A 17,962-nucleotide genomic window follows, 5' to 3' on the forward strand; every position below is an offset into this window, starting at 1 on the left:
CATCTACTACAATTGTTATACTACTGCTACTACGACTAAGGAGTCGAGGATTCGTTAACAAAAGCTTTTAAACTAATGGTGCTAAATTGTTTGAAATTTCTACTGTCACGTACACGTAGGCAAAACGGAGACCAAACGGATGACTGTAAATCCAACTTAATTGTCTAGATAAGCAAATCTTATTTGAATGACAACTTTTCGCAGTAAGTGTATGAAAATGTAATTCTATTACATTTAATCATAAAACTGGCGATGCCAGCGCTCTATTTATTTGAGAACCAACTTCAATGCTGTGACATTTCGTGGAGTTAAAGTCGAATAAAATCAGGACTCCGCGTGCAATAGTAATTCGTTTTATATATCGGCTTCCCATTGCTTCATCGAAATTTTTCAGACCGTCAAATTTAAATGTATCTGTGATGTATCGTAAACCGTATTGAATCCATCTCATTTACCTACTCCAAAACAAACAACACATTTTACGAATTCCGATACCTTTTCAAATGCATACAGTGTATGTTCTGCTCTTCCACCAATCTATCTATTCCGAGACATACACCATCATTAAGTTAATTTTCCTCAAAAGATGGAGTCCCTAAAGCTGCGTAATTTATGATTATAAGTTTCGTAAATGTGGCGATGCCATGCAATATATTTCTATGAGGTGGTGATGCCCAGCCATTCGTTAATTTGGTATTGTGCTGCTAAATCATAAAGAAATTATATTTCTTTAGGGAAGTAATATGTTTCAAAAACTAAGAAAGTAATTAAGCTTGGGCACAGCACAGCTACTAGCACGAACACAGAAAATATTCGAAGGCTGATGAAATCACAGTAGTTATTGCGTTCCTGTTATACAGATAGATGACTTGTTTTCGTTGTATGAGTTAAAACATAGGTTTCTTCCAAGGCCGTTCAAAATGGCAATCGTCATCCACAGAGAAGAAAACACAACCTCACTTTGAAGTTTTAACGATCAATTTTGTTTAAGTTGCGGTTAGGTTTGCTTCTGTGGATGACGGTCGGTTTACCGTACGATGTAAGAAACCTATACAATAGAAACAATCCTAAGCGGTAGCTGGTATCACTAAAGCCTCCAAATTTGACACTTGTCTATTCAGTCATCATGCTAGTAGCAGAGCTGTGGCTAGGGGCGACGAAAAAACTCTGAGTTACGAAAAACTGACTTTTTTGTCTTTACAAAATTCACGGAAAGTTTGTGTAGGCCAGTAGGCCACTACAACCTACAACATTTCTCCTAATCACTGTGATTCGAGGTGAGTTCTGGAGAAAACGACTTTTCTTTACAAATAACATCAACTTGACACCGTTGGCTTTTCAATAAAAGTGTGAATATAGTTCCATTTCGGAAGTTGTTCACTTTTATGCCGCGGAGACACAATAAAAAAAATTGTTTGTGTTCACTTTTGCAATTTTTTTATGCTGCGGGAACAAAATTGTTCGAAATGTTTTCGAAATTCGAACTGCAACACTCTATAGCAGAAGAGATAAGAGTAACAGCCAAGGTAACAGCTGCTAAAATGTTTGTGTCGTTTTTGCAACGATATTATCGATTTTAGACAAGTTTATCGTTTTTAAGACATAAACAGAAAGTTACGTTTATCACAAAGCCAATTTATTTCAAAAAATACTCGTCAAACGGTAATTTTGCCATCGCATCATTGGCTATTTTCTGAATCTCCTCTTCAAACGTTCGAACCAATGCTGGCTTTATATCCAGATAAATATCTCGCCAGTATTCATTGACGAAGCGTAGGGTGGTTGCGCCGAGAATCTTATCACCGTTGTACAGATTGTCGAATTGGAAGACCAATCTGAAAGCAATTTCGAAAATATTTTGTGTCAACCAAATTCAGTGAAGAGTGTTCCAGCTCAAATTTCGAATAGCTTTCCGTTTTTGTTTTTGACAGCTGCGTACCTGCTGCATTCATTTTTGAAAGCTGTTCGAAATTCGAACTGGAACACGCTATACAGTGTTAAAAGAGCATAGAAGAGAGGAAAATGGCCAGTTGCGTAACAGGTCTCGATGTCAAAATACGTCAAAATTTGTCTGAAAAAGTCCAGTTAACTAGGAACAAACCAATGAATTTAACTGAACTCGATGGGTGAAGACTCTTTTTGACATTATCTTTTAAAACAACACTTTATGATGACCAAGGCTGTTAAACTATGGTGTGTCACCCGCGTATCTGTACTGCGTGACCTCCCCAAAGTTTACAGTCTAGCAAAGAGTTACCAAAATGTCACTAACTTTTTAACATTAAATGAAACTTTCATATCCTCAGTTTGCATATAAGTTTTGCCATCAACTACACTCGGTTTTCCAGTAAATTTGAGTTGAATGTCTGGATTGACTGAAATTAGATACACTTATTGTTGCTATATAACTTATTCAATTAATTCATTTCAATTCATACTTATGGTAACGTTTGCATCTCCGTTACCTACCACCGGTAGTATCAATACTTGACCATGCAAAATGTACTTTCCAATCAAATTCAATCGATTCCCTTTCAGGTGAATTTCATTAGCGCCATTAATATTTTGTGTAAATCCACTGTGAATTAGAATGTTCAGACGAAAATGTAGAGAACTATATCAACACAAGCAATTCCATTCATTCCTTAATTGGATTTTACCTAATTTTGTAAATATTGAACTTGTGCAGACCGTACATTTCAATGTTAGTGATATTAAAGTCGATGTTAACCGGTCGAGTGAGATCAGGTGCCAGTCTTAAAATTGGTATGTGAAATGGATCGATTGAAATTATTTCAAAATCTGCAAGGTCACAATGCGTAACAGATTAAGACACCATTAAATCTTTCATTTCATTCTTACCATTGGTCACATTATGTAGAATGTGATTACAAGCAATTGCGATGCATTCAGTATCGCCCGGATGGCATTTCTTTATTGAATCAGCTGATTATAAGTGAGTCAAAATAAACATTTTAATCATAACGTGATAAGCACCAACTGGTTGAGAAACATACGTAATTTATCGCAGATAACAAAGATTGAGGTAAATGCAACAATGATGATAGAAACACTGATTGTCCGAATGCGTAACATTTTCTTCACTTCTTGACGACTAATTTATACCGTAAATTGATTTTAAAATTGTAAAAAAAAACAGAGAATAACAAATCGTTGTTTAAATACCAGCAGTAGATTGTGTTCTAGATCAGTAATGTTTGATCTAAGTGCATTTATGTAGTGAGCGGTAACCTACATAACATATTCATAATAAGTATCTATTACTTATGCCTCTGATTATAACTTTGACATTGCAAGATCAGTTACATGAACTCTATAAGTACTGTTGTTGTAGATGCAAGGAGTTTTTAGTCCGGTACGAAGTACAGAGAAATGTAATAGGTTCACTCATCGTAGTAATTGAGGATCATCCATTCGTCCTATTTGAAGGTGGAATGGTGTTCGAGGAAAGTGGGACATGCGAGTTATAACGTATAGAAAAAGGTATAGAAACGAAAAGGAGAGTTCATTCACAGCTTTACAAACGAGGTGGAAAATAAGAAATACTTTACAACCCTAGGGCTGAAATAGTCTCTACATGCTTATGACAGGGAAAATACACTTACCGTCCACAAACATGTAAAATGTGTTACGGCACGGCTTGTAAATGCTTGTTTAGGGACGTGTGATTACTCCACTCGCCTTCGCCTCGTTCAGGTCGTTCTGCAAACCTCACACTTGCCTAAGCAAATATTTACAAACTGTGACGTAACATACTATTATCTACCTAGAACGATAATCTCGATGTTATCACTCCAGGGCAAATTTGATTATCTCGATATGTCGGTTCTCGGAAGATAAAATAGCGCATACATCGGCTCGGTAGATAACTTCCAAATCGTCATAATAAGCTTTTGTAGACAGAGGTGCAAAATCTATCACTATAGTGTACGTGCTCTGTTTCCCCGCTTAAAATTACTTAATTAGAATGTATAGTATATTCGAAAATCGTTGTCTGGTGATGGCTTATACCAACCCACTTCAAGTATGAGTGACTTTCTAAATAGCGTATTGAAACTAGACAGTGTGACACACAACAGTAAAACACTGTAAACAAATCATTTCATACAAAATAGTACTCTATTTGGCAGCTGTTGACTATGATCAGTTTTACTAGAAGACGGCCGTTTTTTCACGTTCTGTCTGATGACAGTTCATTTTTTTTCTCTTTGCAACTGTCGCTTTGTTTTCGTTGTAAAAATGGTGAAACGATTTGATGTGTTTGTTTCGTGGATAAAAACAGTTATTCATGCCACGCTCGAATGAAAAATTCCTCGGGGAGAATTAGGAAATTCCAACTTTCACTTCTGTTGGAATTTTATATTTTCTCGCCTTGGTAAACAAAAAACCATTTCATGCGACAGGACAAAATTACAGAACTTTTCTCCCTCGGCATGAAAAGTTGTTAACAACTTTGCGAGTTGTAGCCCGAACAGAGTGATACGTTTTTTTGTGCCTTAGAATCATAGGTTTCTTCCATCGTACGGTAAAAACGAATTTTGACAGGCCGAAAACAACCGACCGTCATCCACAGAAGCAAACATAACCGCAACTTAAACAAATTTGTTCGTTAAAACTTCAAAGTGAGGTTGTGTTAGCTTCTCTGTGGATGACGATTGACATTTTGAACGACCTTGGAAGAAACCTATAATTCGACGTTTTCTGCACGGCATCTACGATCGAAAAGTTCGATCAAAATACTGCGTATACAGCAACATATGTGGGTCCGAAAAAGTAACTTTGTCGACCGGTAAACAAAGCCAACAATGGAATTTCATATATTTTTTCGGATGCCATCGAGTGTGCCAAGTAAAAGTTAATAGTTATTTATCTACCAAGGTAGGTATGAAGGTATTTTTTCGCACTAGATGTCGATTGTCGATCCGAGGCGAAGCCGAGGTCGACAAGACGTCTTGTGCGAAAAAATACCGGCATACCTACCGTGGTAGATACAACGTTTTTCGCAATTTCGGGCCATAATCACCTTTCCAATGCAAAATATTACCAAAATTTCTACCAAACATTCACATGCAAACATGAATTCATTTGAACGATCAAGCAACTTGTTTTATATACACATTGCAATGTGATGTATAGAGACGCGCTAAATAAAATCAAGTAGTCAATGCTTAGTATGTACGCTTCAACAATACGTTCTGTATAATTGTGTGACTCTGTAGCCGAATGGCTATGGTCGTTGCTTGGTGTTTGGAAGAATTTTGGTGTTGGATGTTCAAATCCTGGTCTGTGCAAAGTTTTTATTTATTAGTCTTTCTTAAAGGTACTGAGCTATGTAGCGTGCGAAAAAAATGTGAAAAAGCCCAAGTACGAAAAAATAATCAAAAACGCACTGTGAAATAAATACCTTCAAAACGACATTAAATGGATGCATGGAAAGGTGATGATTATGGACCGGAATTGCGAAAATTATTGTAAAGTGATTTCCTTGTTATTGTTTGTGTGTTCCGTCTCATTATGATTCTTAGGGCACAAAAAACCTAGTTCGTGATGAAGGCAGAATTTTTCAGGACACGTCGTAAGCTTGTTGTATAATATTGCCGGGGTTATTTGAATCGTGATTCATATTCAGTACGAACTAATGTTTAATACGAGCCATCTATCGTAAATTAATACATACAATCGGCTTCGCCTCGTTACGACTAGTCCTGACAAATTCAACTTTTCATCTCTCGTAACGAAAAATACTATTGTGAGACAAGCCTATGCAAACAAAATGTGAAGAAAACTAAATATGATAAGTGACTTCATGCGATGCAAGTTATTACCATCGATTACATAGATATAAAATGCCATGAATCAAGGTGAGCTAGTTCACAACAACACTATTCAAAATTCACTGCTCGAGGAGGGGAACTATCGAAATTTATCCAACAAAATTTCTATGGAAATGTTTGGCTTGTTCAAATTTCTGAAGCCTTGAATGTCGGTCAATAGATGCAACTCGTTGATTTAAAGATTGTCTTCCGAGTACGTAAAAACAGAGACAATGATTGATTGGCTTGGAATGGATTGGACAATAGGATTGGTAATTTAGATGTTCCAAACTGGCCCGAACTGGAGTCCAAAAGAGTCTTTGATTTTTTGTACGAATGAAGGCACTGTTACCAAATGTTGTCACTCAGTGCCCAAAGTACTATTGAGTGGCCAGTCCGGCCCTGGTTGACGTACAGATTGTATGAGTAAATTGAGCTGAACAGATCAGAAATAAGTTATCTGGAATTCGCGTTTTCGGTTTGAAGGAATCGTAGCCCTCGTTCTCCGTTTACATAAAACAGCTGCCAAAACTTAATAAGGAATTGCCATTAGTCGGAAACATGGAACAGACTACGGCATATCTTGTAGTTTATCAAAATATTGACCGGGAGTACGAAGAAAACTGTTTTATCAGCTGCGTTGGATTACGTTCGTATCATTTTGATTAGATTATTTTTTACAAAAGCGTTACATTCTTTCCTCATGATTAGTCAATATATTCATGCTGGTTAGCCACATGCAATACGTACAATGAAATCAATCTCATTTTCAACATTGTTGTCTTCGCAATGTTAATGTTTTGTAAGAATTGCAACCAATTCTATTTACGATCCGTCGATCGTAGAATCTCTTCAACCGTCTCTTGTGACGCTTCATCGTCGTCATTGGCCTAAGTCCAGCGACCATGTAAATTATTTTCATTTCATAAATGGTAAATGCAAAAAGTCCCTCACCTGAATATACTTTTGTATACCGACTAAAGCGTGTTTCAACGACTCATAACTGGATGCGTATATCATCTTATTCGAAACGGATGCTGTGTCGGGACACCAGAGCATTAAAAAGAGTTTCTGTTTTATGGCCACCTAAATGATTGTACATTTTAGATACTATCAGTTCGACGCTTTGATATTCCATCAGCTTACGCTAGCAGTTCCCTGGTGCTGATATGTGTATTCATAATCGTATACGCCGTATCGACACTGTTTTCCTTCTCCAGCTTTCAGTTGGCTTAAGAATTCATCGTAGCTGGCATCACGGCTGCCTTTAATTAAAATTGGTTTGAAACCGCACTCTGTATGATGGCTAATTAAATCAAAATGATTTACCAACTTGTTCAACGTCAATTTTATTTCCGACTATCATGAAAATTGCAAACCGATGAACTTTACTATTTTTGATATTTTCAAAGGCTCTAATGCAATCATCACTCACTGCTACTCCAGATGCCTTATAATGATTAACAAATTTAACAAAATAATGTGAATATGGAAATTAACCAAACCGACCTACCATTTTATTATGCGACTTTCAGCTTCGATAAATTCGTGAATACTACAATTGCATTAGGCGTGACAACCATTTCAGCAAGTGTCTTTTTATTAATTCAGCTAATTCTTCTTTCGGATAAGATAGGGTTAGTCCAGTTGCATGTACAATATTTTTCTGAATTTTAAAGAGAAAAAAAAATTGCTCAAAGCACTAATAACACATATTGTTCGGCAAAGATGGGCATAACGAGGATTGAGTTAACCAAACAACATTTGTCAAAATCCCACACGGAGCCAACAGTTTCACTTATAGTTACTGTGGCACTTCCTAACTTCCATCGGATTTTTCGATGGATTTGGGTTATTTTCGATATAAGCGAGGTGTTCCAAGGTTGGTTCCTAAATTTTGGGATGACAGACGATTCCTCTGGCACTTCCTAACTTTCATTGGATTTTTCGATGGATTTGGGTTATTTTCGACATGAGTGATGTGTTCCAAGGCTGGTTCTTAAATTTTGGGATGACAGATGATTTCTCTGGCACTTCCTAACTTTAATCGGATTTTTCGATGGATTTGAGTTATTTTCGATATAAGCGAGGTGTTCCAAGGTTGGTTCCTAAATTTTGGGATGACAGATGATTCCTCTGGCACTTCTTAACTTCCACCGGATTTTTCGATGGATTTGGGTTATTTCCGATATAGGTGAGGTGTTCCAAGGCTGGTTCGTAAATTTTGGGATGACAGATGATTTCTCTGGCACTTCCTAACTTTAATCAGATTTTTCGATGGATTTCGGTTATTTTCGATATAAGTGAGGTGTTCCCAGATTAGTTCCTAAATTTTTAATTACAGATTCGGATAGATCTTCTGAAACGTCGAGAAAACACTTTTTTGGAAAAAGCATGTTCGCGAGATTTCGCGTTTTCGGATGGAAGATATAGAGGAAGAGGATATAAATTGCAACCAAATAACATAACAGAAAATCAAACCAAACTTCCAAAACAACTGATATCAGTCAAAAACACTCAAAGAGTAAAAATGACGCAAGTGCATACTTCCAAAACAACTGATAGGTGACGCATTCTGGGCTTGTACGCAAACCTTGTCAAAGCAAAAATTAGACCGAAAAAATTGTAGAAGAAAAATTTTACCTAAAAAATTTAATTAATTACAATCGCTAAACCGAACTGGTGTGTATACGTTATTTTGCACCAGCTGGTCACATACAATTCCAAATGGGACCAGCTGGTGCAAAATAACGTATGCACACCAGTTCGGTTTAGCGATTGTAATTAAAAATAGTAAAGAAAACCCAAAATGATTGAAGAACCGCCATTTTTTTCATTTCTGCAGCTTTCATTATGAATTGTGTAAAAAAAAGCGCGACAACGTTTTATACAATTCAAAATGAAAGCTCCAGAAATGAAAAAAATGGCGGTTCTTCAATCATTTCGGATTTTCTTTACTATTTTTAATTAATTAGAAGTGTTTTGAATCAAATTCCACTTGGGAATATTTGGAATATCGATTTCAATAATAAAATAATGGTCCCAAAGCATCTATATGTGTAAATAATGTGAAATTCTACATCTTTTGTGCTCAGTGTAGAGCTGTTTTAAAACGTTATCATTCGTTTCATAAATTTTTGTAAACATTTTTTTCTGCAATTTGGTGATGAAAGGTCCAAACTTTAATATTTTGCAGTCCAATACATGTATCAACGTGAACTCCATTCAATAATTCTTATACAAATTGAGGTTTATTTTATACAAAGAACGCCGTTTACGTGAAGCTTTTCAACAGATGGCTCTCAATAAGTAGTATGCCATCTTAAGAAAATTGTTAAAATATCAAAAATACGTTCTGAAAGAATGTACAAATGAAAAACAGCCGAATCATCTGCCACTTTGTGACGCAAATTTTTTTAGGTAAAATTTTTCTTATACAATTTTTTCGGCCTAATTTTTGCTTCGACAATTTTTGCGTACAAGCGCCAAATGCGTCACCTACAGCGATATCAGTTGTTTTTGGAAGTATGCACAGGGACTTGCGTCACTTTTACTCTTTGAGTGTTTTTGACTGATTATCTTATATAATATATTGTAGCCAACCCAATATTTCTTTATTTTTGTATTGAATGGACTGTCATCGAAACGCAAACGGAGACTTATAACAGTGAACTGTGACTGCTGTTTTAGTTCAATCAACGCACTTCAAGCAAAAGTGCTATTAATGACAGCTGCCAAATAGAGTACTTTTTGTATGAAATTTTAACCCCACTCTTTTTACAGTGTAAAATTTTGTATGGAGCATTGTCAAGTTTCAGTACCCTAGAGTACCACTTTTGCTTGAAGTGCGTTGGTTCAATTCAATTTTTTTTTTTGCTATGCGCAACTGGAGTTATTGCTAGAGTCCACTGGCGCGGCGGCTGGAACTCAGTGGTGGACAAGTCTATTCATGATATCACATCTACGGTTGTTATCAGACTAAAATCACAATTCTATTTATTTCAGCAGCTCATTTTACCACACAAGTAACATTTTAGTCTGAGAAAAATTCACGGTAAGCGAATTTCTGGAATATTGGTTCCATCTTCTTCTTGATAATATTTCCAAATACTTTATCCAGAGCCGGTCCCAGTTCCTTATACAGAATGTCTTGGTTCTCGTTAAAGAAATTGTTCATATTCTCACTAATCAGTCGGTCGTTGAATAAATTCTCAAAATTCATCGACATTCTGTAAACAAGATATCATTACCATTCCACACACAATGCACACTTCACCATCGTACCGTTTAGATATGCTATTGTAGACCACTTGGTCCAACACTACGTAGTCCTCATCCTTTCGCCTCTCCGTATGTGTTAGAAATTTCATCTTAACAGCAGTGTCGACTAGAAGTTAAATTGAATGCTGAATCATTAATCAAATGTCTCCATATTTGTAACCTACTGAATGTTATATTTGCTGCTCCATGTCCGTTAACTGGTACAACGAGAGCTTTTCCAGACATTTGATAATTTCCCAGTACGGTGACTTTGTTGACGAAACCATGAATTTCAAACCGTGAAGTATTTGGATTTCTTTCAAAGCCTCTGCCAGATAAATTGATTTATTTAGAAGAATTAAAAAGGAGGATAGAACTGGTTGTTGGGTACGACATTATCATCAATCTTTTTTATTAATAAACATTTTATGAGGAAGATCCTAACATATCTTGTAGCGGCTTCGAAACTGTTCTTGGACTGTCGTGCTTTGTTCATAAATGTAAAAAAAAATATTTTGACCTACGATGTTTTTGCTTAGGAGGGCGATTACGCAACCTACTATAAATTAACTTACATAACTTTGTTGACATCAAAATTTCTTATTCCACTCATTGTTGCATTTTTCATTCTAATTCTGACATTTACCGGACTGGTTGGGGCCCCTTGTTCCATGACGGTTTTACCAATGTAAAGAGGATCGATTGAACCCAAACCGATTTCCGGTACGCCTGCGATTAATATTTTTTTAAACAAATTTTGGACTAACTTTTGTAATTTTTTATTTCTGACCTTCTGGTGATGTACGAATCACTTTGTTCATAATACTTTGAAGGCATTTCACGTCAGCGTATTTGCATCGAGGAATTGTGTTTGCTGAAAGTTTATAAAAAAAAAAGTTTTAATTGTTGACGAGCTTTTGTTGCAAAAATGGTACCAGTGCTTATTTTAAGGAATTTAAATTTTCCAAAATTTCCATTAAGAATATCGCAGGGCACAGGTCTATAACGATTTAATCGCTTTGCACTTTCAACATTTTCGGAACAAGTTAGATTGGATCAGTTTTTAGTTCAGGTACGAGCCTGCTTTTGACCTGAACCTGGCTTAGTATATTGGCACTGAAACATGCATTTCTTCAGTTCAGATTTGGGACAAGATTAAGACTAACAGAAGGATGTAGAATCAAGAGCGACAAAGGAAGAAATTAATTTGATAATAAAATTTTGATTGAACTTTCAACCCATCAAGTTATCAACGGGATAACGGCATCGACTCTCTTTCCTCTACCGATAGAGTACGATTCACTATACATTGACTTTGTTGCAGCGACGTCTTTCAGTGAATAGTGAATGGAACACCTATCGGTTGAGTTGTCATAGAATAGAGGAAAGAAACCTGATGCCGTAATCCCTCTCCAGAGTCTCGATTTTTATGCTTTCCTAACTTCAAATATTTGTAACATGACAGATGCATGTATCAAATCCCATAAGAACTGTCAAGTTTCGAATTCTTAAAGTTACAAACGTATATAAGAATGGAGACCCAGACCAATAACAAACGTACAGTTGACTATTGACAAGGTTATTAACACATTGTCGTAAAGTTATAGCTTCCATGAAATGCAAATTCAATTGAATTCCAATATCAAGGTTAAAGTGCGTACACTTGTAATGTCTGTATCGCATACGGAGTAAATGGAATGAAGTGGATTTGAATCCATTTTGATAATTTCACAACTTTCTAAGCTATCAAAATTTTCTTTGATTTGTAAGAAAGGAAATACAAGACACCAGAGTAAACAGCATCACCACAAATTACAAAACGTCTTTAAAACAGAACAATCCAACACTATCGTTCAACTTGAACTTTTAATCGATCACACAGTCATTTTATAAGCCTTTAGATTAACAACTAGTTTGGCACCAATTCCAATGGCCATGGCTTTGATTCATTATACCATTCACATTGCTACTTTAACACTTACGAAAGCTACTATCACAATGCACCAATGCACAATATGCAAACAATGCTGCAACAAATTTAAAGTTAAATTGCTTGGAAGTCATCTCCGATTCGGTAAACGGACACTATCGAAATGGAATGAATGGAATTGCGAACGCTTGTATATATATGTCGATAAGAATTTTTGATTGCAGACCTTAGTATCACAATTCATTTTTCATCATTGACGAATCAATTACAATTGAATGCAATTTCCTCTTTGTATCAAATTGCTTATTCCGTGCAAAAAAAGAGGCATAAACCAATCACTCTTCACACAGTAATTTCCATAATAAAATGTAAATATTGACTCCGTAACGACTTAACACTATCAATTAGCTAATTAATTGATTCATTAATTAATTTGTTGGCATCTCAGAAATTAGTTGACTACATCAGCAGATATATCTTATTTACACTGCTTACGTGCTTAGGTAGCGATCAATTTGACCTATAAACCTGTACAGATACACCCAAAAATATACAAAAATTGAAATTTCGTCGAGGAATTCGATTTGATAATAATTTGATAATTTTTACGCTAATGTGAAAGAAGTGTGCTAATAGGTAAGTGGGAAGCAAAGTACATTGTATTTAATGGAAAACCTCAACGGATCAGAGATCTGGCTTTTTTAACGTTGCCGTAACTGTATTTTCTTGTGACTAATGTTGCTGCACCTGCTAAATTTGTATGGAATTGAATTCACCTCATCACTAGCTGCAACTCGAATTCAATTGTGCACCTAAAAGTAGGAGTCCGTGCGTAACTGCAAAGTATCACACGGAGCCTTATTTTCAGGTTATTTTTTCAATTGTTGGACACAAGTCAAATTCGCTTTGTTAAGTTGCAACACATGGCAAGTCTAAATAGGAAACAAGCAATTCCAACAACATGATTGCGCCAAACGTCACAGATGCAACATAACAAAACTTATATTCACCCGAAACTTGGATTCCGTATTTTTTGTGATCCGCCGAGGGTATGCATTACCTTCAGTGTATATATACTTTGGGTAGAAGCACCGACATGTCAAAGCACCTAGCAGGGTAATAGAGATTTTTACACGTCAAATACAGTAGTTTTTTGATACCAATAATACCATTAGCAGCGTTACTGGTAATTTTGCAATGACATTATGAAAAAAAGGTAGGGAAATATTCGCATACTTCGATTAAAGTACTACTTTATTTTTTTCTATTACCCTGCTAGGTGCTTTGGACATGTCGTTTCTTTTTCGAAAACCTACTACCTTGGTATTCGGCACAATTTCAATGGTCAATGCAATAAGTTTGTTCCAAGTAACTGTTAACACGAAATTTCACTAGCCGAACGAACACGATTTCATCCACAGAGATCGGTTTTCATGTAGATGTTGATGAGGTTATGTCTCTATGGATGAAATTTGACAATTCGTATGGCCTTGGAACCGATTTATAATGTCATGTCACAACGTGTGTACTAAACAAATATCCAACCCGCTTTTTAATGGTTGATATGCACTTGTCTTGTCATGCAAGCATTATAAGAACAAATTCTATCACCTTGTTGTGACTGTTTTACCAACTGGTTCACTCATACAATCAGACTGCTTATGCGTGTTTTAAACAGCTGAAGCAAATATAAGACCAAGGTACATATATGGGCGGAGGTAATGCCATACATACGCGCGGCCTAGCACAATACTTCGATGCAAGTGACACTTTTTTTAAAAAATGGTTGACTATGATTTACTATGTGTAACATGCAAATATGGTCACGATCGTATAGTAGTTAATTTATTTAACACAGATACCAAATGTCATGTGGAATGCGTGGAACGCGAGTGCTTGGAGAAACAGCGACTGCTACGCAATTGACATCTGATTGATTTTTTGTTGATTTGTTGGTTTTGTCGAGTGCTTTTCAATTTTAACATTTTCTTTCGGTTTGGTGTAACAAGGACTAAAACAGCTTCTACTTTTGTGTTAAAATTGTTTCAAAGTATTCTAAATTTTATAGGTTTCAGATGTGTTCGTATATAATAAGCCCTAATTTAGCCGTTAAATCGTGAATTTTGCTTTGTGTTTGAGTGATTTGTTTCCGTACAGAACTCATTCTGTTCTTTTCTTTTTTTAAAGAAAAATTTAATTAATTTGATAATACAGTAGGCAAAGTATCTAAATTAATAATTTTCCATTAATTCGTCACAACTTTTAATTCATAATTCAATCCTGAAAATTCGTCAATCTAAAAATACACTGCTCGTTCGCATTCATATCCGCAATCAACAAACGTCAAACGGTTTTCATTGTCTCATTAGATTTTTTTGTGAAAATGTTTTTTGCCTACCTATTAAACCAGAGCTCTCAATATTTCCGAAATTGTTTCATTTATTCGATTCAATAAATTGTTTACAAGATGCTTCAATTGATAATTTTTATAAATTTCGAATAAGGAAAGTGCTCTTAAAATCAACAAATCGAAAACAAAAAACAATGTTTTTATTCTTGGAGTTATTTTCAGGAAATTTATGCTACGCAAGCCTTTGAATCGTCAATTCAATCGACTGTTGTATTTAATCGATGATGCAAAGATCTTTGCAGCAAATTGGAATGCATTTTGGGATCGGTAAAAGATTTAGGCAAAGTTTCAGAAAACTATGTACAGTGAACGACATCTCAAATGTCTCACTGTCATTTTTTTCAGAGAATGTCATTGTGAATTTGCAATGACACAATAAAATTCTCAGAAAAATTTGACAGTGAGACATTTGAGATGTCGTTCACTGTAGTTTATGTGGAAAATCAAATAGGAAAAGATTTCTTTTGAAGTTTGTTTTGAAGATTGTACTTAAAAAGGTGAGGCAACCATGCCGTTTTCGGTCAGTGAATTAGCTTGGCCACACTACAAACCACTTATGCCTCGGAATAGGTAGGTTTTTGACATGAAAATCAAACACCTGATCTGACCTGACATGTTTTAAATTTAACCTGAAATAACCAGGATTGACCTGATTCATTTGCATATTTCTTGTTAGTTTCCTTTGCCGCTGAGTTCTAAAATCGTAATTTTCGTTTCGTAGTTTCACGGAGGATATTTGCATAATAGAAGTAACAAATTTCTCAAGATATTGTTAAAATAATTTGTGAAATAGGTCTGATAGAATTCACTTCAGGTCAGTGTCTGTATTTTCATGTTCAACTCAAATCAGGTCAAGTCAAAATCTATCAGATCTGATCCAGATCATATCAGGTTTCAGGCTATTCCTATTTCAATGATTTTCGATTACACTCGTGGTGTCCTTCAAATTACTAACGAAAATACAATGAAGATGCGCCTGACGTTTATTGACACATGTTGGATTTTGTTTCTTCGCCGTTGGCTAAATTAAAGTCAAAGCTACAAAACATTTGTAATATGCATGTGGAGAGGAGTTAGTAGTCTTAGCTTCATATTTTTGTTGATTTTCAGTAATGTAATTAGTAGTCAAAAGAGCCTGATGAAGAGCAAAGCCGAAGCTCGAAATATTGCGTAAACTAACGTCTTTTATTTACAAACCACCGCTATAGTCCAAGAAATCAACCAACTTTAGTTTATTGTCACATAGCACATCTTTCTGACAGAAAAACCAAAGAATACATTTAACGAAAAAAAAGTTGAGCTACGGTTAGAGCTTAGAATTTTATTAAGATTTGAGATAAGCCTACGAGGTGTAGTAGTCAAGCCATTTTCTACACTCACATTTTCTGATATTTTTCAATTGTTCAAATTTGTTAATGTTCGACATTTACGCAGCATTTCGGAGATAGAAATATGAGATTTATTACATAATATGTAATTATTCCCCACTGGATTAATAAATTATCAAGCAGAACTGCAAGGTATTTTCCTAAAAAAAGCAACGAAAAACCAAATAAAGAATGAATTAACTGAAGTAACGTACTTATTTCAAGAAGTTCAATACAAAAACCAGCGCTAAGAGTGCAATAAATTTATCAGATTTATCTTTTCGACTAATGGATTGTTTAAATCTTATTAAGAAGGGGTTGCTGAAATAATTCCTCCAAAGTGACTTGATAAGAATTTCTGTAGATACTTAAAAAGAGATTAGGTCAAAATTCAAAGATATTCAGTGAGCCCGGCTAACAGAACCCTTCTATTATTCAATATTAAAATGAAGATCCATTGAAATAGAGGAAAAAAATTTTTGAATCGAAAACATCTGCAACTTATTAGGAATTCCTGATATTTCTTTATTTTCGAGTAGATAAGTAGTCAAAACACATTTTAAATAAGAGTGAATTAAAAACAGTATCGAACAAGCGAAGAACAATTTATCGATGAAAAAATGCTAATAGGCCCTATGTCGGATCCGTCCAATTTACTCAATAAGACGTAAGTCCGGGAAACTGCACCTTCTTTATCATTTATCGATTTACAGTCTTCCTCGATTATTTTAAAAATCTTAGTAGCCTGTGATATTCGGCCGACAGCCAACTGTTAAACAGAATATCTTGATATGTGATTCAATCATTTAATTGTAATAAAAAATGGAAATGAAATTTGAAAACTCAGAATTTGAAGTGTTGATGGAATTCGAAATTGATAATTTAAATTCTATTTTGTGTACAAATCAAGTTATCAATGAGAAGCAAGAATTAAGTCAATGTAAAATTTCATATAAATAAGTAAATAGAATCGACTTTTGCGAATCAGATTTTTCATTTTCAGTTGACGAAGAGTTCGAAGAGATAATTGATTTGGACAAATTTTTTTCATTTGATAACGCGTCCCCAATTTTCGAAACCCAAAATGATGCGATCTCTGACGCCGAAGCTGCAATAATTGAGGAAATCGGTGCGCCCAAATGTTAGATTTCCATAAACATGTTGACTGCAGATGCAGATCTATGAATCATTTACATTCTAGGTATCAATGCTTTGGATCATTCGACATTAGAGATTATTGATATAGACGACAACGACACTTTCGGTCCAAATGACATAGTGCGCGCTGTGAAAGTAAAAGAGTTAAGCAAAAGGGACAGTGCTCGTGTTCAACGCGAGAAAGGTGAAGCGTATTTGGGATACTCTCGGATGGGTTCCAAAGTTTTACACAATTCTTATCGGTAAGCTCGGCGACAAGGACCTCGATGTACTTCTAAATTTTGTGTACGAAGCTCTCTTCGTCAATGTAATCTTTTTGACGAAAAGGACAGAAAAGAACTGTTCGATAATTTTTGGCGAATGAATTGGGACCAAAAACAAATGTACATTTGTCAACTGGTCAAGGACGTTTCCATAAAAGAACGTAAGGTCGATGAGGAATCATCACGAAGAAAACGTTCTAAGCAATATTTCTTGATAACAGCGGATGAACGGCATGTTCAAGTGTGCATTAAAATGTTTTTGAACACATTCGGCTTGAAGGAAAAGATGGTGAGAGAATGGTTGAAGCATAAGGGCACTTATGGTCTCCGTGAAAATCCGCTAACAGTTCAAAAGCGCATAAACACAAAACGGCAACAATCTGACAGCAATCAAGCTCTACTCAACAGAAAAATCGGGCTTCTGACTTTTTTGATGGACTATCCTAAGGTAGACTCGCACTATTGCCGAAAAGACACCGGAAAAGAATATCTACAGACGTCGCATAAAACACTAATTGACCTGTACAAAGACTATGTTGACATCTGCAATCACGAGAATTCGATTTCATTATCATTCCCTGTCTTTAGCGGAACTATGAAAAATTTGAATTATTCTCTGTTCAAACCGCGCAAGGACCAGTGTGACACATGTATTGGGTTTAAGGTGGGAACATTGAATGCTAATGAATTTGCTGAACATCGAAGAAACGTTGACCGAGCTAGTCAGGAAAAAAAATGAC

General features: G+C 35.5%; 2 protein-coding genes across 2 annotated transcripts; both read right to left on the reverse strand.

Annotated features, from left to right (window-relative positions):
- Positions 1 to 1,617: 1,617 nt before the first annotated feature.
- Positions 1,618 to 12,211, reverse strand: LOC119078163. Its single transcript, XM_037185638.1, has 12 exons — positions 12,077 to 12,211; positions 10,885 to 10,968; positions 10,670 to 10,823; positions 10,280 to 10,422; positions 10,119 to 10,221; positions 9,869 to 10,063; positions 3,018 to 3,115; positions 2,863 to 2,946; positions 2,661 to 2,802; positions 2,439 to 2,578; positions 2,273 to 2,375; positions 1,618 to 1,835 (listed from the first exon to the last, which is right to left on the reverse strand). Exons 1-12 carry the CDS (start codon positions 12,156 to 12,158, stop codon positions 1,637 to 1,639), a joined length of 1,527 nt encoding a protein of 508 aa, XP_037041533.1. The 5' UTR covers positions 12,159 to 12,211; the 3' UTR covers positions 1,618 to 1,636.
- LOC119077631 (cofilin/actin-depolymerizing factor homolog) lies at positions 6,528 to 7,504 on the reverse strand. Its single transcript, XM_037184845.1, has 5 exons — positions 7,348 to 7,504; positions 7,164 to 7,284; positions 6,981 to 7,099; positions 6,789 to 6,920; positions 6,528 to 6,724 (listed from the first exon to the last, which is right to left on the reverse strand). The coding sequence occupies exons 1-5, from the start codon at positions 7,348 to 7,350 to the stop codon at positions 6,656 to 6,658; spliced, it is 444 nt and encodes a 147-aa protein (XP_037040740.1). The 5' UTR covers positions 7,351 to 7,504; the 3' UTR covers positions 6,528 to 6,655.
- Positions 12,212 to 17,962: the final 5,751 nt, after the last annotated feature.

This window comes from Bradysia coprophila, unplaced genomic scaffold (assembly GCF_014529535.1).
Source record: "Bradysia coprophila strain Holo2 unplaced genomic scaffold, BU_Bcop_v1 contig_24, whole genome shotgun sequence".
Lineage (NCBI taxonomy): Eukaryota > Metazoa > Arthropoda > Insecta > Diptera > Sciaridae > Bradysia > Bradysia coprophila.

What these genes read in the sequence shown, in the direction of transcription:
- LOC119077631 (XM_037184845.1), bottom strand. An exon ending in AATTGACGTTGAACAAGTTG is followed by an intron (nt 7,100 to 7,163) that starts GTAAATCATTTT and finishes TTTTAATTAAAG; the next exon opens with GCAGCCGTGATGCCAGCTAC. An exon ending in GTATACAAAAGTATATTCAG is followed by an intron (nt 6,725 to 6,788) that starts GTGAGGGACTTT and finishes CGCTGGACTTAG; the next exon opens with GCCAATGACGACGATGAAGC.
- LOC119078163 (XM_037185638.1), bottom strand. Translation starts at nt 12,158, where the DNA reads ATGACTTCCAAGCAATTTAACTTTAAATTTGTTGCAGCATTGTTTGCA. An exon ending in GCATTGTGATAGTAGCTTTC is followed by an intron (nt 10,969 to 12,076) that starts GTAAGTGTTAAA and finishes ATAAACTTTCAG; the next exon opens with CAAACACAATTCCTCGATGC. An exon ending in AGCAGCAAATATAACATTCA is followed by an intron (nt 10,222 to 10,279) that starts GTAGGTTACAAA and finishes TTTAACTTCTAG; the next exon opens with TCGACACTGCTGTTAAGATG.